Source organism: Cibotium barometz, chromosome 39 (assembly GCF_041138505.1).
Source record: "Cibotium barometz isolate CiBa-2024 chromosome 39, ASM4113850v1, whole genome shotgun sequence".
NCBI lineage: Eukaryota > Viridiplantae > Streptophyta > Polypodiopsida > Cyatheales > Cibotiaceae > Cibotium > Cibotium barometz.
In genome coordinates, this window is record NC_141084.1 from 7,244,135 (window position 1) to 7,265,833 (window position 21,699).

Consider the following 21,699-nt stretch of genomic DNA (forward strand, 5'->3'; position numbering starts at 1 on the left):
TCATTACAGAATGTCTTTTACATTTGAAAATAAGAAATCATGACTTTGAATACAACAAATTACAAAGAAAATATAGCTTTATCACACAATCAATGGAGATTCCAAACAAAACTAATTAGATGTCCCCATGAACTATATTCATACAATACATGACTATGTAGCAAAACATTTGCATTTACTTTGTTTAGACCACTTGACCACTTGACTATTATACGATACTTAACGCATCTTTTACAAGCCTTGAAGCCTTCTTTTCTGTCACAAGATTTGGAAGTCATGGAAGCCAACGCATCCATCATCTAGTTTAGATTTATAATGCATCAATCTAATGATAGCAAGATTATATGATAAACAAATTATCGAGAGAACTGAACAAACATATAGCATCATAGCACATGCACACCCCCCCCCCCCCAAAAAAAGGAGAAGCCAAGCTTATAGATTTGGAGTTCAAAACATTGAATACAAAAAAAAAATTTAAAAAACAAAGAATTTGTGACTCTTCATCATAATTTGGCTTTAACTTCTTGAGCTTCAACAAAGTATTACAACACAAAGTCAAAAAACCAACATAATTGCAAACAAGTTCACTAAGCAACTAGTTACATTAAGGAATACAAACCAACATAATTGCAAACAAGTTCACTAAGCAACTAGTTACATTAAGGAATACAAATCAAGGCTAGATTTTAAAAAAAGGCATTTGAATGTATTTTTACCGGCTCAAATTTGAAAAAATCGACTAGAAATATATCAAGCCCTTACAAAAAATGATTCAAATTTACTAGTTTTTAGTTAAAATACCGACAAAACATGTAAATTTAGCCTTTAAAAAACAAGTTAGTTTATAAGCATGTCCTTATTTTGATTGGTTTTTAAAAAATTTACTTTTATCGAGCCTCGATACAAATACAGATATGCATTTCACATTAAACATCATGAGATAAAAGTCAACCAAAGCTCATGCATTTAAATCTGTAAGGAGCTACTTAATATGAATATATATAACTATTGTTCCAAAAAAAATAGATAAGGATAAGACATTAAAAGTCAACGCAACACTCTCCAGAGCTCATGCGTTTTAAAGAGTATTTAAAACATTAATAGGCGTAAGTGATGGCATTAAGATTGTAGTATACTAATGTGCAAATAAATAAGGGGGGACTAAAGCTAACATATATATATTTTTGTGCAAATTAATAAGGGGGGAATTCTTTTGAAGGCATTTAATTCAATGGCTTCCTTTTTACACTTTTTTTCCCTTTTTAAAAAAAAACATCGGGTTGAAAGTAGAAAGCGCACATGTTAACCACACACGAGATTTTCACAACTTTTTCACTTCACACGACTCTGCAGATGGTCAGTCATATCATAGTCCCCAGTCACGGGCGGCAGCTTTTTGCAAAAATGAATCCGACATGACAACCTTGGTCACCTCGTGAACAAGCGGAATATGATGGCCCCCACAACCCACAGGCCTAGTGCCACCTTTTCCATCCAACAAACCACCACCACTAATAACTGGAATTTCACCCCAAAAAATAAATACATAAATAAAATCTTCATAGAACTTTGATTTGCTTCTCAAGTATATCATGTTAATAAATTGAATGAGAATGCCCTGGTACACTTAATTCAGGCCCTTAAGTTGGGATTAGATGATCTCTTCTACACTTGAGGAGACCTCTTGTACATACTGGGTTACCCTAGCAATGCTATCATGTAACAAGGATACTCAGGTCTTGATGTGAAAGCAAAGCAACCTAAATTTGGGCAAAAGACAAAGAGGAGACACTTGAAAGAGAAGCAACCAATCTTTACTTTTGTAGCATTCATTGAGAATCCCTTAGGGGCAAGGCCAATGGCGAAAATCTGGACGAGGGAGGTTATGAAGAAACATTCCCCAAGGGCTGCACTTTCGAGGCTATGAATATGGGTGCCCGAAGTTTTTTAGATTAATTAGTATGCACGTATGCAACTGGGGTATCACATTTCATGGGAGCAGTCTTCCTCTGTTTGGAAGGATGAAAGGTGGGACCTAATCTACAAATTACTCTAAGTGAAATGTAAGAAGTTCTATGAACTTTGCTGTGGCCTATTGGCTTTTTAAAGTATCTACTCTATGTAATTAAGAGAAGGGGTGCATTCATAGGTGAAAAGGACTTACTGTAAACGGAAGCTTTTGTTAATATTTATATATAATTATTAACAACTTTGATTAACTCAAACAATTCATAGATCTCAAAGGATTACTATGTCAACACTTCTGCTGAATCCTCAAAAAATTAACACACAACACAAGCCATGATTACCTACATTACTAACTTTGATGATTGAGTATTGAAGTCAGGTCTTTAATTGTGGTTGGTGGATATATCTACCACTCTTTTTGTTGATTGATCAATGGCATTTGTGTGAACCCATTTGTAAAGGGTATGAGCCTAGTGCTTTTTTATCTTTATATTTTTATCAAAAGACTCTTACAGACCTTACCTCCTTGAGGCTTGAAGACATCTCTTTATCAATGTTGACTTGAAAGTACTCAATGTTCATTGAGAAATGCATCCATAACAAAGGCATCATGGATAAGTATCAACAATGCATTTAAAAATATACCCAAAAAAACCATCACTCAAAGCCTCAATTCAATTCATCTCCATGCACCAACTCACTATACAAATCCCTGAATGTCATAATGAACACTCATCAATGCGCTCAACAAGACACTACTATCGATCATTCTGTTTGCAAATATGTCAACATTCATACGAAGGTCTAGAAAGACTAGTACAATTTGGATCAAAACTACTACAGTAATCAACATTACCATAGTCCGTAACATGAATGAACATTACACAGACATGATTTACACATTGGACAAAATTAAAACCGATTAAAAAATCAACTGGAACTCAAGGAAAATTTTAAATCAATCCCATTCTTAGTTGTGATCAAGAGACGTGCTACATTGCAATCAAGCTTGATGGCAATTATTATAGCACCATTGCAATCAATCTTGATAGCAAAGGAAATGGCCTAAACTTAATACAAGGGTGGAGCTAGCTAGCCCTCTGTGAAGAGATTGAAGAGAACAAATCAAAGGGATAAATATAGCTTATTTGAGCCTTGATGGCATCACTTCATACTTTCATGTGGGCTTCAAATTCCACATACTGGCTGCCATTTTCCCCAATTTCGCAGACACGTCAATCCCCTGCTCTCAAGAAACAGAGAAAATATGATTGGGCAGGGCTAACTGTTCTTGAAGCTGTAGGATTAATACTAAATGCTCTTAATCATGCATAAATAGGGAGAAATAGCTTGTTAAAAGTGGATGTATTTGGAATGTTTACCTCATTTGCAAAAGCGTCCTTGTAGAAATTTGGGCTTCTGCATGTCAAGATGGATTTCAAAGGCTCTAAGCTGGCAAACCTAGAGGAGGATGACCTCAGGTCTTTGAAAACATTAGCACTCCTCTCTTGCAGCATCACGTGCTCTTTGTCAGCTGCATTGTTGAGTTCTTGCAATGTGTCTGTGATTTCCTTGTCTGTCATGAGCCTTCTCCCAGACCTCCTTCCACTCTTCATGACACAAAATATGTCCAAAGGCATGGCAGGTTAGACAAGGGATCATCTATTGCTTGGACCTTGCAGCAGAAGCATGTATAGACATGTGGAAAACTGTAACATCTACATAACGAGAAGCCACAGCAAAATTGGAACAAAAGTGGAGTGGAAAGCTTGATAGCTTACCCCTTTGAGCATGTGTTCAGTGGAGAGAACCGCACTGAACCCTCTTCTATGCCTAACATGTATAGCCTTACTCTCTGAAGGCACTTCAAAAGATTGATCAACACTCATGGTGGCACTTGAGCAACTGCTACTTGGAGCTTCACATATCCTAGTCTGTATTAAGCACAAAAAACTGATGAGCATTGGCACCTGAAGTCCGTTCTTTACGAAGTGTTTACAAATAAAGTTCAGCAAACTATTCCTAGTTTACAAGAGCAAGAAAGAGCTGTAGCTGGCAGCAGCTTCTCTTCGGAGGGCAAAGACCCGTGCAGTTCCCTCCGACTTCGCCTAAGGTGGTCTAGATATCCACTTGTAAGAGGGAATGGTTCTACAGACAATGTGTTGCTGCTGCTGTTTGATGCTTCCCTTTCATGAAGCTGTTCATTTCCATCAGAGACAATGATAGAGAGTGTGCTTAAGTCAGTTGCAAATGCAATTTGGAAGGGCAGAAGTCATAGATATGGTATTGAATTACAGCTTAAAAGGCTCAGTAGCCCAAGTAACTCACAGATATTGAAAATGGAAAGAGTTACCTGTGAGGAGGCCTTCTCTGATGATGCTTCCTTGCAAGCTTTCATCTGCCATACACAGCAGTGGAAGAGGCTGAGTACCTTCTATTATCACATTGCCACCTACCTAACTCCACAACCCATGGAGATACACTCGTGCAAATGCCACTTGTAGTACCGCTTGTACAGTAGCACTAAGTTTTATCATGCCTTCTTTTCTAAAATGCCCTTAGCGTGCCTATGGTGGACTCAGAACCCATTTTGCACCCACCTCTGTTGGTGAGCGGAGGTCAAGCGGCAAAGGAAGAAACCAGCGGAAATTACATTAGTATTTATTACAATAGTACTACATACGCATCACAAACACGAGTCTGCCTTGGGCCTACCTGAGCAAGGTCTTCTGTCAAGGTTTTGAGCTGCTCAGCAAGAGCAGAGACTTGTGCTTGCATAGCTGGAATGGCTACCCTGGACTGTGCCAGTTCCTTCTCCTGCTTTTCACAGGCCTCGCGGAGCTGAACCATCTCTTCCAGTGTGGCGGGGAGGGCAGCCTTGAGCATCTTGATCTCCTCGTCTTGCTTCATACACAGCTCCTTCAGCATTAATCCTGCTGTGCGAATGCTTTCAAGCTGAGGGAAAGCCCCGTCCCCAAAAAACGAAACATATTAATCAAAATCAAGAAAAATCACATACAATGCAATTAATTTGGGGCTTTTCGGCATTTTAAGATTTCTTCTCTTAGCACCAGAATGTGCAAAAATTTTCTCACAATGCAAAATATTCTCCATGTTCTATCAGAAAAATCCCCATTCTGACAGATGATTTGATCATAGGCTTAGCAGTTTCTCGAACATCAACAAGCCCTTCTTTTTATCAAATTGCCCACATTAGGTAGCATGTTTGGCCTTATTACATCTCGACATCTTCTTCCCATTGCAAATCTTTCTCCTAGAACAGATTAGAGAAAATGTTGTTGTGTACCTCTTCATCTTTGAACTTGAAGAGCGCCTCCAGCTGTTGCCATTCTAGCTTGGTCCGATCCTTACGATCGCTTGCAAGGACTTGCGAAAGCCGGCGACCTTGTTTGTGATTGGAAGTCAACCTTTCGACAAGAAAAGCTTTGCCGGAGCTTCTCTCCGCAAACTGTTTCTGAGCCGGACTGATTTTCTTGTCCCGAACGTAGAGACTGTGCAGTCGGAGAGATGGAGCCACGGCAGAGCAAGTAGAAGGGGCTTTGATGGTGAGCTTCCCTGGTCCTTGTCCCTCTGTCTGGAACCTCTTCGCCATAGCTTCTGCGGGTAATCTAGCTGCAGGGGATTCTCTAAGGGCTAGGGGTTGCAGATCAAGCAGCCGCTTCGTGACAGGCTCTGCAGGAGTTTTATTAGCAGAGGATTCTGCAAGGGTTAGGGTTTCTGTTAAACTTGGGGTTCGGGTTAACTTTTTGGTTGAAGTAGAAAAAGCAGGCTTTAGTGGCAGGACGCTGGTTGCAGCAGTGGTCTTCATCATCTTCAACGATGGCGTTCTGCTGCTGCAGGAAGTCTTTCTCTTGCAGGTGAGGGGAGAAGTAACTGCTGCATAGCGATCACTCAAGCTCCGAACTAGCTGCTTCACAGAGTGGCCCGCCGTGGCCCTCTTCTTCACATCGAAGTCTGCTAGCTTTGGAGACCTATCGCCATAGCCAGCAGGGGAGATAACCTCGCCTCTCACGCTCCTGTTAGGCATTCAGAAGGTAATTGCTTTACAGAAAGAGGACCGTCAAAGCAGCTCAAAAAGCGTGTTAAACCAAAGCATAATCGGAGGGTATATTCATAAATCTGAAGATTCTCTGCGCGAAAAGGCTAAGCTGCAAAGAGCTGTAGGTTCATGGAGGACGGAGGTATGGGAACGCAGCAGAGGAAGCGTTCAACTCCTGTAATTGGATGTGCAGAAACGTTGAGAGGCATGGTTTTGGAGCTTTTTGTGGGGAAAGCAGGGAAAGGCCAAGGGGCTTGTGATGGAGCTGGATTCTGCTTGTACTAGCTGTGTGTCTTCCATCTGCAGGAAAGCTTTGAGCTTCCGCCAACTGGTACAGTCGAAAAGAAGAATAAAAAGAAGGACGAGGAACGGGGGTGTGCGTGCGGTCGGTAAAAATTCGAAAAGGGTTTGGCCTCAATTTGAATTAAAGCTAGGCGCGAAACCTGCCCTTAAATTTTAATCCCTCTTTAAATTAGCCTTACCTTTCCGTTTAATTGCCTTATCTGTCCCTTTAATTGTCTTAACTTTGCCTTTAAATGCCTTTCCTCACCATTTAGAGAAACCCTAGCTTTCTAGGGTTTGGCAATGTGACTTTAACACAAGCTCTTTCAACGTGGCATTGCCCAAAAAAAAAATCAAATCAGGGCAGCTTATATTAAGAAGTTACATCATATAGAGAGCTTTAACAAGCAAAATATCCTTGGAAATGACTCTCTCTCATCATCATCGGTTCCTCAATTGTATGAATCAACTGGTCAACATGTCTGCCTTTAGCTTTTCTATGGAGTTGGGCTATTTTGGTGTCCAGATCTTTCAACCTCCTTATGCATCTTTCACCTGCATGAATCAAGTTCTCTTTCAGCCAGATGTGGTTAGTAGGGTTGCTGTTAAAGATGAAATCAAGTCTATGTAACCAAAGACACCATAGCATTTCAGTTCTCAACATAACCCATAATTCCATGGTGCACCCAATGCTTTCTCTCATAGGCACTTTTTTCCAGCCTAAGGAGTGTCCATTCCAATCCTAAATGCATTTGGCCAAAGCATTAAAGCATTCTTTTGCAAGAGGACAGTGTATGGAGATGTGTAGGTCATCCTCCAGATCATGGCATCTGTGACATTTCCCATCCCCAATGTTTAATCAGAGGGCTTTTTGTTGTGTCCAGATAGCTCTGTGCATAATCAACCAAGCCAAGCCAAGCATGCTTTTTTAGGCTCCACATATTTATTCAACAACTTACCAAAAAGAGAGTACCATTAGGATCTGTCCATACAAATTCCCCATCTCTTGTTTAGTTTGCAGTGAATAGGGGGAGAACTCTGTTTGGCACCCATTGCCATCTCTGTTTAAGATTGACTTTGAAACCCATTGGACTGCCCAGAAGTCTGAAAATCACCCCATCCTCCAAGGTGTTACATCCAGCTTGGATCATCCATTCAGGAGGCTTTTCAATAAGAGTCCCGATACCTGTTTTCTTGTGGTTAATTACAGAGCCTGAGGCTCTGTAATAGATATCCAGACACTTTTAGAAGCACCTTATACTTTGCTCATTGTTAGCAACCATAGCGTTTGTGTCATCAGCAAACATTTGGGTGCATAGTTGTTGACCATTGGAAAGAGCAATACCATTCATTTCACCTTTGTCCATCCTATCTTTAATCAGCCAATTCAGACCATCTGCAGCAATGGCATAGCTTTATCAAAATCTATTTTGAAAAAGACTTGTTCAGATTCTTCTGCATACTCCATGCCCTCCCACAGAGTGATTATGGCATCCAGGATATACGTTCCTTTGATGAAGCCCTTATGTTCCTATCAGATCCAGTTCTTCAGCTGTGACTAGACAACCTCAGAGTTAGGGCTTTAGCAAATATTTTATATGCACAGTTTAATATGGTGATGAGCCTCCAGTTGCTTAGGTCTTCCTTCTCACCTTTCTTGTGGATGAGTTTAATCCATCCCTCATTGATTCATAGGAGAAGAGCCTCAAAAGACACATGCTCCTACCACACAGGAGAGGAGACATCAAGATATCCTTAAAGGTCTTGTAGAATTCAAAGGGGATGCCATCAACTCCTGGGATTTTCCTCACCTTTAGACTATCTATGGCCTTACCTATTTCCTCTCTTGAGATATTGCTTTCCAATGATTTAGAGATGCTATCTCGAATAGTAGGTTTTCTGGCCTGCCCTACGATGCAATGCAGCTGAGCATGAATTGGATAATAGACTTCATGGGATGCCTTCTTTAAATCATAGCATGCTTGAAAGGTTACAAATAATGATGCAGCTGAGCATGAATTGGATAATAGACTTCATGGGATGCCTTCTTTAAATCATAGCATGCTTGAAAGGTTACAAATAATGATGTATGAACATACTCCGTACGCCTGTGCACTTCATACAATGTGAGAAATGTTGCAGTCAAGTCCACATGCAGATTTGAGAATGGTCATCACACTAAAGCTCGATCAACCTCAAGTCAATACTTGGTTCCTACAAGAAGTGAGGTAGCTGCTATCATGCTGGGTCAAGGAGATGATTTTCTTGTAGGTCATAGAGATATTCAAATAATGTCTCGCACAGGTTCTATAAAAAGAATATCTAACTTGCATCGTTCATATATGCCTCTATTATATGTTCTTCTGTTTCCTTAAGGAGAGGATGGTTGGCATGTTGGAATTCAACTCCATGGTAGGAATAGACAAGGTTAAAATGAGGAGACAAAGACTGTAACTCAATGGTAATATTATGCATACAGATTACAAATAAGGGAAGATACAAATGCCTGCCTTTTGCGCGGTGGGTCGACTTTTGCAACAGTACATTATTGATGCATATAGTAGCATGGATGAATTAAGATTAGTATGGATATGTAAGAACCAGAATGCACTGCATGTTGAAGTATAGCAGGGCTTGCAGATATGGTTAATATAAGTGATGGGGCCAATAGAGTCTCTGGGGGCATTATTGGACATAGGATAGTTCCACCATCTACATATACTGGGGGCCTCGATATATGCATCAATTGTATCAGGATTCAACGGCAATTGTTAGGAACATGGGTGAACGTGACCTCTTTATTACCTTTACTTGCAATCCTAAGTGGGATGAAATAAGCAATGCTTTACTGCCGGGTCAAGCTACCCAAGATCGACCCTTGACTTGACGACATAGGTCTTCTATGAGAAGCATAAGGATATGATGCACTTATTGGTGAAAAAAGGGTTATTTAGAAGGGTAGTGGGATTTGTTCTCATTATTGAATTTCAAAAAAGAGGCTTGCCACATGCACATATATTATTGATATTGGAAAGTGAATGTAAACCGACTGAGATTGCTCACTATGATATGTTAGTATGTGCTGAACTTCTTGATAAGGTGATGCTGTAATGTTCATGAGCCATGTGGGGAACCAAATATGCGCTCTCCTTGCATGGTTAACAAGACTTACAAACATCGTTATCCTCGAAAGTCTTCTGAGACTACTATCGTTTTGATGATAACAATGGGTATCCAACTTACATGTGGCGAGACGATGGTAGTTTCATCCAAGTAAAGGATCATAGGGTGGATAGTCAATGGGTTGTTCCATATAACCCTTTTCTCTCTATGAGATACAAAGCTCATATTAACATAGAAGTATGCTCTACCCCATTACAGTAGTAAAATATTTCTATAAGTATGTATACAAAGGACATGATGGAGCTACTATAGAGTTGCAAGATACACATATTAATGAGGTTAGACAATATCTGGATACACACGCAAGACCTCTTACAACAATATGGAAAATGGCTACATGATTTTGAATGGTTACCGATTCTTGATAGATCAAGTGTTGCTACTGTCAACAATGGTTTACCGATGTCTGTTTCCATGGAAAGGAGTCTAAATAGTTGTCAACCAAGAGCATTTGATATTATCCTTGAGGTCTTTCTTTGAACAATGGTGGTGTTTTTTTCCTTGATGGACCAAGTGGATCAAGAAAAACATATCTTTATAATGCCTTGCTATCTTGATTACATGGAGAGAATCAAGTTGCTTTGGCATGTGTATCATCTGGAATAGCTGCATTATTACTTTCAAATGGTCATACAGCACACTCACATTTCAAATGGTCATACAGCACACTCACATTTCAAAATCCCATTGGTTCTCAATGCTTCTAGCACATGTGGCATTAAAGGTAATAGCCCATTGGGCTGAGGTGTTGAAGCTTGCTTGCACCACGAAATCTAGAGGTCGATGAGATCAATGAACTAGCCTTAAGTGCATTACCCGATCTTGAAAGAGAATATCTCAGTTCAGATTAGGTTGTTTCTTCTGAGAATGACAAAATATTGTATCCAATTGAGTACTTGAATAGTTTGAGCTTATGGTTACCCTCCTCATCGCTTGCTTCTAAAGATGAATGCTCCTATTATGTTGCTCTGCAATTTGGACCCTCGGCGGGACTTTGTAATGTTACCAGATTGATATGCAAGAAATTTCACTCAAAGGTGATAGAAGCATAAATTATTATAGGTATAAACATTGGAGACATGGTCTTTATTCCCAGGATAACATTCATACCAACTATGCTTCAATTGCCTTTTGACATGAGAAGGAGACAATTTTTGTGAGGCTAGCTAGCTTTTGGTATGTCAATAAATAAGTCCCAAGGACAAACATTGAGTGTGTTGGGACTTTATTGTATTCACACATGGAAAATTGTATGTTGCTATGTCACGTGTTAGATCATCTGATGCAAGGAAAATGTGTGTAAAGGATACTGTGGAACATGAAAGCAGCATAGAAGGTTCAAACGAAGTCTTCACAGCCAATGTTGTCTACAAAGAGGTATTGTAAATGGCATGCAAAAGAATGTAAATGTAATCTATGCTCGAAAGGTTCTATTGATATAGTAGCCTACAAGCGCCTAAGACTACATTCATAGATATCTTTATATCAATCAAGTAAGCATTTGAAAGGACAATGTTTGCAAAGATGTGACGTGTGCAATCTATGTTGTCTTTCTATAAGTGTGCATGCTTTCAAGTTGATTGATGTTTCTTTTAGAATGACAATTATTTTATTGTGATGTGAAGGCATGAAGTGAGTTGGATGGCAAATTTCCTTCAATTTATCTCTCATAGTATCACTACCCTTGCCATTAATATTGAATTGATATATACAAATCTACAAGTACATCGTGTGGATTAAATGGTTGACATTAAGGTAAAGCCACCATGCAAATCCAGAATATGGAGTGCCCCATCTATTGCTCAAGGGGTGATTCAAATTATTGAGATAGCTGTAGGTGCTCGGTGAGTTTTTGTTTGCTTTTTTTAACATTTGGATAAGCAAATTTTTGGTTTTGACTTGCTTTCATTTATAGTGGCATTATTTATTTTTCTTGCTTGGCTCGAAATACTAAACATCCATAGAAAGAGAGAGAGAGAGAGAGAGAGAGTAACCTCAAAATCTTATGTAAATGATTAGTGTCGTGTAGTATCGTATTTGATATCACGGGTATATTGCTTAACATGGATGTGGCAAAGAGAGAATTTTCATTTATTTATGGTGATGGACAAGATATTGAAGGTATTTTTCTCGACGTTTGCTATGATATAGTCATCATTGTTTACCATAATCTATTTGATTTTCATGGCTCAATTGTAGACCCCCCCATTTTGGGAAGGGCAAGCAATATCACCTCTAATGATGGAGCTATTAGAGAACACACGTGTATTATAGTATAGAAACTTGCTTTTTATGTAGCTTTTGTGTTTTATGTAAATATAAATTATTATTGATACATTTTTTTGCAACATTTTTTTGAACCCGGGTTATTGTTAGGTTTGTATGGTCGAGACACTTACAAATGAGAGCTTTGGGCTACTAGAATTTACAATCTAAGATTGTCAAAGATTGCGGGTCAGCTTCATGTACATGTAATGCTTGTAGACTATGAAAAGCCTAATAAGTTAGATTTTTGGTGCATAGGCACTCGACATTACAAAAATTTTTGATTTGTTGTTTACAAGCGTGTTCAAATGCCATTCGTCTCAAATATTGATCCACCGAATGAGTTTTGTAAGGTTTTATTTTTTTTTTGCTTTTTTCCTTTGAAAATTATATCTTGTAATAGCTAATGCTATTATCTTAAATATATATTTTTGGACAGATGGAGGTGAGGAGTATAGGATTCCAAGGAGAGATAATCCAGCCGCCCCAAGATTGTTTTAATGCTTTGCTTAGGTGTGCTAAGATTTTCCTATCGAGTTCTCACTTGACCAACTAGGATAGTTTCTATGAGGATTATACCCAAGTCACACAAGAGAACACTACTCACAATAGGTCTACCCTTTGGTGTCCTAGTCTTTAACCCTATGGTTTCGGCCATATCTTATAAGTATACATTGTCACCCACTAATGCCATATGCTTATAATGAATGAAATTCTTTTTGGAATCAATTTCTCAGATGAAAATGCATGTCTATCAAGGTTTTCCAAATGTAATGCATGTCTATCAAGGTTTTCCAAATGTATTGTTTAACTTATAATCAAACCAAGCACATAAATTGTGGACTATCGCCACCAACTAAGTGTTCCATGCCACCTCACTTATCCATTTATAACAATTGTTTAAAATAACAAGTTGGCCATATTGGATCTTTGCAATCACCATTACCTTAATCGTATTCTTGGTTAGCCTATAACGAGGATATAGTAAGCTTTCTCAACTAACCTAGATAAAAACATGACCCTTGATATCATTTAGGTATCCTAAGATAAAGCCACAATCTGTCAACTTTTTCCAAAAGACAAAATTGTTTGCTTCCCTTGCTCAAAGAAAGTTTCTATGATATAGTCTCAACTTTTGCTCAATTTATAGACATTTCTTAAGGAATGATATTCAACATTTTACAACCGGGTGAAGAGCCTCTAATGAAGATTCTCGTAATCTATTCTCATAATCAATGTGCATCAAGAGCACCCACACACACATGCACAAAGAAAGATATAGTTTGACTCACCTCCAAACCACAAGCTTGACTACTCCAAACCACAAAGATATAGTTTGACTCGCCTCCAAACCACAAGCTTGCTACTCCAACCACCCCCGAGAATGGAAGTACCACCATAAGTGAGGCTCTCAGATCTCATCAAGACCACCTTCTTGCAGAGAGACCCTTACAAATAGACCACCATTATGTACATCGCATGTTATGGATGATACCAACATCCTAGACTTGCCTATAAATACTAGTTTAGAATTGAACCTACATAAGAGAGGCTCAACACATTGAGTTTTAAGCCCAACCTTGATTTTATAGGTTTTAAAATTGTATTTGAATCCATAAGCATATGGGATAATTTATTCATTCTCTTAGCAATCTCTCTTGCTAGGGATGTAGCATCTTACAATTAGATTTAGCCACCCTAGCCTACATCCATTCTCACTTGTGCATCTCAACACCTTTTGCTATCTCACTTTTTGTTTTGGAATGCCACAAATCATAGTAAGTAGAACAACCACATAGATTACTAAAAACTAGAAAAGCTAAACTAGTCAACTTTGCTAACATAAGGACATGTAGCCCATAACAAGCAAACTACCCATTACATTTCAAAATACATACAAATCAAACTCAGATTCATAGAAAGTATTTAATGATGACACTAAAATAAATAAACTAAGGTTTGACGAGGCATGACTCATACCTACCACCATCCAAAAACAAAAGTTACTTAGAACTTAGATATGATTTTGGGTCGACATACTCCACTTGTTATTAATTTCACAAATGTGTGGCTCAATAGCAATGATAACATTTAGTCGTATATACCTTAAGTGCAGCAAATAACTATGCCAAGGAAAAAGTAATATTATATAGGCTTCTAAAATGAGTTGAGCCATACAAGTAAGTATCAAACACATGTTAACTAAATGAACTTATGTGGAGAACTTTGCCAACACATACCTACAATCAATCTATATTCATAGTGCCCAGGTTAAATGATGTCTTCGTCACATCTCCATATTAAAAACAATCCATATTCATAGTGTCTAGCTTAATTCCATCAAATATCTACAATTAACGATCCATATTCATAGTGTATATGATTTTGTCACATATCCGTCTTTAACTCCATCAAAGATGTCTTTATCACATCTAATTATATCTCATAATATTGTAAGCATCTTTGTAAGTGTTGTAAGGCTCTAAATCAATTTGGTTAATGTGGAGTGCTACACTACAATCAACAATTATATACAGTGTCCAGCTTAATTCCAACCAAGATATCTTTGACACATATTATTATATAGTAAAAGTGGAATTTTATTCCAAGTTTAAGTTTAAGCTCTTTCACCTAGAGATAGCTCCAAAGCTCTTTCACCTAGAGATAGCTCCAAAGCCATGAATGACTACCCTTGTTCACAGTCCCAAGTGGAGGCAAAAACGTCACCCTTGCCTTCTCAAACTTGTCCCTTTCCTCCTCAAATTTGTCAAGTTCCCATAGGAACCTAGGGTTCACTAAGGACAAAAAGCTTATGTGGCCCGAAATACACTAGAGCATCTCAAGTGTAGGTGCCTTTGCCAGTAGTAGGTTATCAAGCTTTATCAAGTTCTCAAACTTGTCCCTTGCCTCCTCAAATTTTTTAAGTTCCCATAGGAACCTAGGGTTAACTAAGGACAAAAAGCTTATGTGGCCCCAAATACACTAGAGCTTCTCAAGTGCAATTGCATTTGCCAATAGTAGGTTATCAGGCTCTACTATAATTAATAATCTTTTTGGAGTAGCATCCCCGTTATTTAACTAAAAAAGAAGAAGTTAAAACACTTCAATATAGATCAATATTAGGAGATACACTCTTACCTTGCAAAGTTAAGCTACACAGAGGTAAACCCACCACCACCCTTTCCCATGCATGCAGACTAATCTAACGCAGATGTCTTGGCATATCTTTCTATAATAGATTATGAAGATCCATTTGAGTGGGGAACCCAATGCCGTGTCCCCAAAGCTATTCTTTAAGGTGCTCATGTAGGTAACAACCTTTAATTCAATAATGCAGCTATTCCCAGAGGCTTACAGTGCAACTCCTAGAAAACTACCATGTGCGCTGTATCCTATTAGATCACCTATGCCAGAGTGGGAGGAGTTAATGCTGATGGTAAGGGAAGGCACTCTATGGGAAACCATTGTTATTCCACAAAGCTTGTTTTCTTGAGATTCATTTAGTGATGTACATGATTACATACAGCTATAGGAGATGGAAGAGAGAGCATCTTGTGGTGGCGAGTATTTCAAGATAGAGACGGATGAAGCTAAGCCCAAGATTAAAGACTTTGACATTCAACTAGAGTGGTAGAAGAAGTTCTTGACCATCCCATAATTTGAAAGCATATACATGTGGTCATTATCGACACAAAACATGAAAGCATATACATGTGGTCATTATCGACACAAAACATGGAAGCATATACATATGGTCATATCAACACAGTGGGTGGACCCTCTATACATGTCAATCAAAAAACAATTCACTCCAAGCAGTAGTGTTTGTAGCAGAACAAAAGCAGGATACCCATGCTTGCTTTAACTTTCTAATATTTAAGTTATCAAAGTTTGATTATATAGAAAATCAAAGGAAGGGGCTTCTATTATGGACCACAGCATGGAGGAGGATCCCCAATCCACTTGTGGTATAGCTGTTTTCTGTCGCTTCCTTAAGCTGATTGTAGATTTATTAGATCAAGAAAAGGAAGCAATGGAGAACCTTGACAAAGAAGTGCTCTGCTTTGACATGAATAGGGGTCCAAAAGAGCAGGTGATTTTGTATTATTATTATTATCATTTAAGATGTTTGACAAGATACATGCATACCACTTTGAAGACAAAATGGATACATGATAGATACCTATCCTTATTTTTGATGCACTTTATGCAAGCTTCAATCCCATAGAAACAGGTTCAAGCTCGATGACATGGCTTTTAGGCCTTGTGGTGGTTAGAGGATGGAACATGCATCAAGTAGGGGGGATGTTAATCCCATTTTAGGCTTAACAAAGGCACTCCCTACTACACACGGGAGTAGCAAAAAATTGTTATATAAACAACACTATAAACATTGTATACATTGTTGAGAAAAGCTGGCAAATGATCAAACCTAATAGATTAGGGTTAAGTTTGAGAGCTAAAGTGTGAATAAGGGCCAGTTGTACATAAGTAATTTTCTCATAATGAAAAGGACACGATCCCCCTTTGTGCCAATTGAGTCTTGCTTGTCTACTTGTTCTTGCCTTGTGTATGAGAGAGAGAGAGAGTTGAGAGTAGAGTGTATGAATCTTGGTACACGTGCCTCTTGTTTGTTGTGAGAGAGTGAGCAAGTGAGGTGTGAGGCCTTAGGGAGGTGAAGAAACTTCTTGGTGGTGGCGACAATAAGGAGGAGAATTTGGGAGCTTGGAGCTAGCAACTACCACTAATTGTGCTTGGAGGTCAAGGAGATCTTGAGCCAGAAGTGAGGTAAGTTTCCCACGATGATTTTTGCTTATTCCATAGATTGCTAGAATGGTAGAGTTCTTATGAGCCTAAAAATAAGGCATAACAGAGAGATCAAGCCATGATGACTTGGTGCATAGACATGGATGGGTGGAAGAGAGAGAGAGAGATGTGATAACACACACATAAGAGAGAGAGAGAGAGAGAGAGAGAGAGAGAGAGAGAGAGTTTGCACAACACAACAATGCTTGTATTATTGATAATACTTCCACCATGTATAATGTTTTATATAGGCACCAAGGCCCTATCTCATGTTCTCTTAATAAGAGGGTGTTCACACACCACTTGACACTTACTAGATTCTAAATATCCAACACACAGATGGAGTTGTTAGAGAGGCTCTCAAGAAAAAGAGAAATAAAAATAGAAGTTACATCAATTAGGAATCTTGAGGCTTCTTAGATATGACTATACCACAATCAAGGCTCAGTGTAAAACTAAAATGATAATGCTCTCAATGATCAAAACCAATATGCTAACCATAGTGCATAGTATAAAGCATAAGACATGTACACTATGTGAGTGTGTGAATGAGCTATGTCCAAGAGAGCTCCTTTTATAAAACCTTTTCTATGTGTACACTATGTGAGTGTGTGAATGAGCTATGTCCAAGAGAGCTCCTTTTATAAAACCTTTTCTACCATGCTCTTGTAAATTACAATTGCCCATAGTTGAAGTAGTCGCAAGACTACATAAGGATGGATGCCATTGTCACGTCACACACTCACATGTACACTATGTGAGTGTGTGAATGAGCTATGTCCAAGAGAGCTCCTTTTATAAAACCTTTTCTACCATGCTCTTGTAAATTACAATTGCCCATAGTTGAAGTAGTCACAAGACTACATAAGGATGGATGCCATTGTCACGTGCCCTTCTTACATGTGTCTCTACTGTCAAAGGGTTGATGACTTTGTCCTTACATCAAGTTTTAACATATGCATTGTGAGACATAATTTTTACCACCACTATGAGTACATACTTTTTAAAAATATAACCATACTGTTTCTGAGGTTTGAGAGTTAGGAGGATTTATGGTTGCTCTGTGTAGTAGTGTCCACACTGTTGAAATTTGAGCATAATGATGAGCTATGGTGGATCATACACTAGAATCAACATGATTAACAAAGTGATTAGCAAATGATTAAGACGTAATTAGTGAATAATTAACAAATAGATTAATGTAAGCATGGATACTCAAAAACTAGCAAATTCTCATTAGGGCTATGCCTCAATTTATAGAGTTTACATCAAGCATCAAATCCCATTGATTTCTCCATGATTCACTCCCAGAATATCTCCACCTTTTGTCTAATTCTCTCCACCTCTTCTCTTTTCCCTGAATATCTCCCAGAATATCTCCCAGAATATCTCTTCTCTTTTCCCTGAATATCTCCCAGAATATCTCCACACTCCTAAATTCCCTCATGCTACCCATTATTCTCTCCCAGTAGATTCTTCTAACCTTTTCACAGGTTCTTTCACAATTACATCTCCTCTTTTACAGCCTCTATCCAAGAGCTTGTTCCCACACACACCCTATTCACTTGTATATTTCAACACCTCCCCTCAAGTGAATAATCCTAGTACACCTAGACCCTATACCAAGTTTGCCTCCCCTTACTTGGTAGTCCTCGACCAGTGTCTACTCCTCCCCTCAAGTTATCTCAGCACACCTGGACCCTGTATCAAGTTTCTTTCTTACTTGACAGTCCGCGACCAGTGCCTCAAGTCCCTAAACTCCATAGTCCTTGACACACTCTCTCTCTCTATGTGTCCAAGGCTACTATAAGTGCCCGACCTTGACTAAAGTGCTCACACATACATCTACCACGTGGCCTACATCATCGGTGGCTCAGAGGTGGTTTTACTTTATTGGGGCAGGTTACATTGGGTTGTGGGGTCTCTCTCTCTCTCTCTCTCTCAGAGATTTTCACATGGCTCCTCACTCTTTGGAGCCTCACATCTTCTCTTTTCTTCAATCTTCTTCTCGTGGGGCAGCTTCTCTCCACGCGTCCGTCTCTTCTTCCAGTCTTCTCGGGGCAGCTTCTCTTCTGGCAGCTTCTCTTCTCGTGTCCATGTCTTCCTTCAGCTTTTCTTCTTGGTGTCGATCCTCTTCTTGGGAAGAGATATTCTTCTTTTTTCATGGCTGGGGCCATGAGCTCGTCCGTCAGGTCATTTTGCTCCATGTGAGCAATATGTTTCAATGTTTTGCTGACAGTTCCTTTGGGCTTTTTATGTTTATTTTGTATCATTATGCAATGCAAACCCAAATTTATGCGGGAGGTCTTACCTCTTGCCTTATTCTGGACAAGGGCAGTGTCTGTTCCCATTTTTACACTGATGCAATGTGCCCAATACATAATGCGTATAGCATTCATTCTCATGCACATTCCCAAATGCAACTCTGGCTGTGAATAATCTTGATTTTGAGTGAGATTTACAGGCATTAACCAAGGGTTAAATGCAAAATGATGATTTTCACAATTTTATCAGCATAATTTTACCAGAAATTACACTAAATCAAGGGTAACCAATTTGTACGGGATGGTTGGAGTATCAAACTAACTCCGATTTGAAATCTGAAGTTATAGGGATCTGTATCAGATACCTAATGGTTAATTTGAACCCTCAATTGCACTAAAGTACAGTGATTAGCACTGATTAATCACTAATTAGCAAATTAATGCTCTGTTTTGTGTGCAAAAAACAAAGTATGCGGGGAGTCCAGATTTGGTGCCTTCCACTTCAAATGAGCTCAAATGCTTTCAAAGGCATCAATAGCAATGAGTCTAGTAGAGGATTAAGCCAATAAACACAAGATTTGATCAAATATTGAAAGCTTAATCTCTGTTTTACCAAAGTCACCTGCAGATTTGATGAAGAGCTTTGATCTCAATGTAGACTTGATGAAATTGAATTCTGTCTTCACCAGCTTGTAGAGCATGCTTGATTACCGCTTGGGCTAGGAGGAATTGAAGCAATTTGACTTGATGAAGTAGCAATGGCAAAATCTGCAGAGAAAAAAGGCGCCGACAGAAAACGTGAAATCTCCTTCGTTTCTACGCGGTTTGCTGCGCGTCTTGCTGAGCATGAAGCTAAAGGTGTTAGCTAGCTTGTGTATAAAGCTTGTGCCCTAATTTTATGTGTGCAAGGTGCTAGAGATCCTCCACTGGCTGGGGTGAAGGGGAGAAGTGAAAACTCACTAAAAATTTGATTTTTTGCTAATTATCTACTAATCCTAATTAATTAACTAATGGGCTCATAAACCTAATTGATTCTAGGCATGGCTCTGATACCATGTTGAAATTTGAGCATAATGATGAGCTATGGTGGATCATACACTAGAATCAACATGATTAACAAAGTGATTAGCAAATGATTAAGACATAATTAGTGAATAATTAACAAATAGATTAATGTAGGCATGGATACTCAAAAACCAGCAAATTCTCATTAGGGCTATGCCTCAATTTATAGAGTTTACATCAAGCATCAAATCCCATTGATTTCTCCATGATTCACTCCCAGAATATCTCCACCTTTTGCCTGATTCTCTCCACTTCTTCTCTTTTCCCTGAATATCTCCCAGAATATCTCCACACTCCTAAATTCCCTCATGCTACCCATTATTCTCTCCCAGTAGATTCTTCTAATCTTTTCACAGGTTCTTTCACAATTACATCTCCTCTTTTACAGCCTCTATCCAAGAGCTTGTTCCCACACACACCCTATTCACTTGTATATTTCAACACACACCATGCCCATTTTCCCATTACCTCTTTTTTGTGGAGTGTGGGCAGAGCCTATTTTTACAGCACATTGTCTATTGTATAACGAGCTAGGGTCACCACATGATCTTTTCTTGGGACTCTGACCCCTAACCATCTTGGCTACATGGGGGGAAATTTGCCATTACCTTTTAAATTTCCATTAAGGTCATTTTGAAAAAGGAGAAAAAGAATATGAGCATGTGTGCTAGAATGACCTTAATGGTTTATCCCAATAATTAGCGATAGACATACACGTGCATTATTATTAATGGTTTATCCCAGTAATTAAAGAATCTCAATGCTAAAAAAACGGCATTCTAGTGTACCATTACTGGCAAGAATTAAGAAAAATTGGTTGAGATTTCAAGTAGCCCTTATTTCAATGAATGATTTTTCATCTATTCTATTTATTAAGCATAGGTTTTTTTGCCTGCCACTCTATAGCATCTCCTCTCCTCCTCTAGCCACATGGCAGCAGTGTACAAGGGTGAGCAGTCTGTTCCTCCTCTAGCCACGTGGCAGTAGTGTACAAGGGTGGCTAGTCTAGGCCTCCCACTAGTATATTTTATTTATAAAATCGGCATATAGTAGAGATGGCGAAAAAAATCGAATAGATTTAAGAGTTGTCCTTATTTTGAGTGGTTTTGCAATAGGGGCGAGCGAAGGCAATCATTGCCTTTAGCGGAGGGGTGGGGGAGTTAACTTGACGCATGTGGGGATACATGTCCTCGTACGTCAAGAAGGCCAGTGATTGTTTGTGCATGCATGCACGGCCAGGATGGCAGATTCCTAGATGCATGGAGTTAAAGATCATAGCGATTGGCTGGGAAGAGTTGGGTCTTGAGGAAACGACGGACATGAAGAGGCATCAGGAAGAGGAAGTTGGTAAGAGGGAGAGGAAGAAAAACGTTCCGGATTGGTTGAATGAAAGTCTTCAAACGCATGCGTAGAGTCAGGAAAAGAAGGTATGCCTGAGTGTGAATCCCAAGCTCATTAGGTGTCAGTTGGGCCTGTTCTCTCAATGTAGTGTAATTCTATTATGTCCTGGTAAACCTCTTGCAAAGGCTGAGATAGGTAGGTGGTTGCAAGAAGAGATTTTGCATGACAGTGTGGTGTCCAATGTGTTTTACCTTGGGAAAGGTTTTTTTAATGTGTTGTTCATCAAGGCGTAATCTGTCTCAGAGTTGTTCTTGAAGGTGCCTCTCTTCATTGTCTACTGTATAACGAGCTAGGGTCACCCCATAATCTTTTGTTGGGACTCTGACCCCTAACCATCTTGGCTACATGGGGGGGAATTTGCCATTACCTTTAAATTTCCATTAAGGTCATTTTGAAAGGAGA

The 21,699-nt window shown here is 39.0% G+C and overlaps 1 protein-coding gene across 2 annotated transcripts; it reads right to left on the reverse strand.

Annotated features, from left to right (window-relative positions):
• Positions 1-2,915: 2,915 nt before the first annotated feature.
• Positions 2,916-6,358, reverse strand: LOC147615668 (uncharacterized). 2 transcript variants are annotated; one of them, XM_086778221.1, is made up of 7 exons: positions 5,279-6,358; positions 4,687-4,926; positions 4,325-4,369; positions 4,025-4,168; positions 3,753-3,905; positions 3,354-3,581; positions 2,916-3,214 (listed from the first exon to the last, which is right to left on the reverse strand). In XM_086778221.1, the coding sequence occupies exons 1-7, from the start codon at positions 6,017-6,019 to the stop codon at positions 3,149-3,151; spliced, it is 1,617 nt and encodes a 538-aa protein (XP_086634347.1). In that variant the 5' UTR covers positions 6,020-6,358; the 3' UTR covers positions 2,916-3,148. The 2 variants fall into 2 exon arrangements, with proteins under 2 accessions (XP_086634347.1, XP_086634348.1); XM_086778222.1 differs by lacking the exons at positions 2,916-3,214; positions 3,354-3,581 and having other exon boundaries at positions 3,786-3,905; positions 4,003-4,168.
• Between the last annotated feature and the right edge of the window lie 15,341 nt (positions 6,359-21,699).

Bases quoted from the DNA above. Each gene is read 5' to 3' on its own strand.
- LOC147615668 (XM_086778221.1), bottom strand. From the start codon at position 6,019: ATGCCTAACAGGAGCGTGAGAGGCGAGGTTATCTCCCCTGCTGGCTAT. The intron at 3,582-3,752 runs GTAAGCTATCAA...TGTGTCATGAAG, and splicing joins CTGAACACATGCTCAAAGGG to AGTGGAAGGAGGTCTGGGAG. The intron at 3,215-3,353 runs GTAAACATTCCA...TCTTGAGAGCAG, and splicing joins AGGACGCTTTTGCAAATGAG to GGGATTGACGTGTCTGCGAA.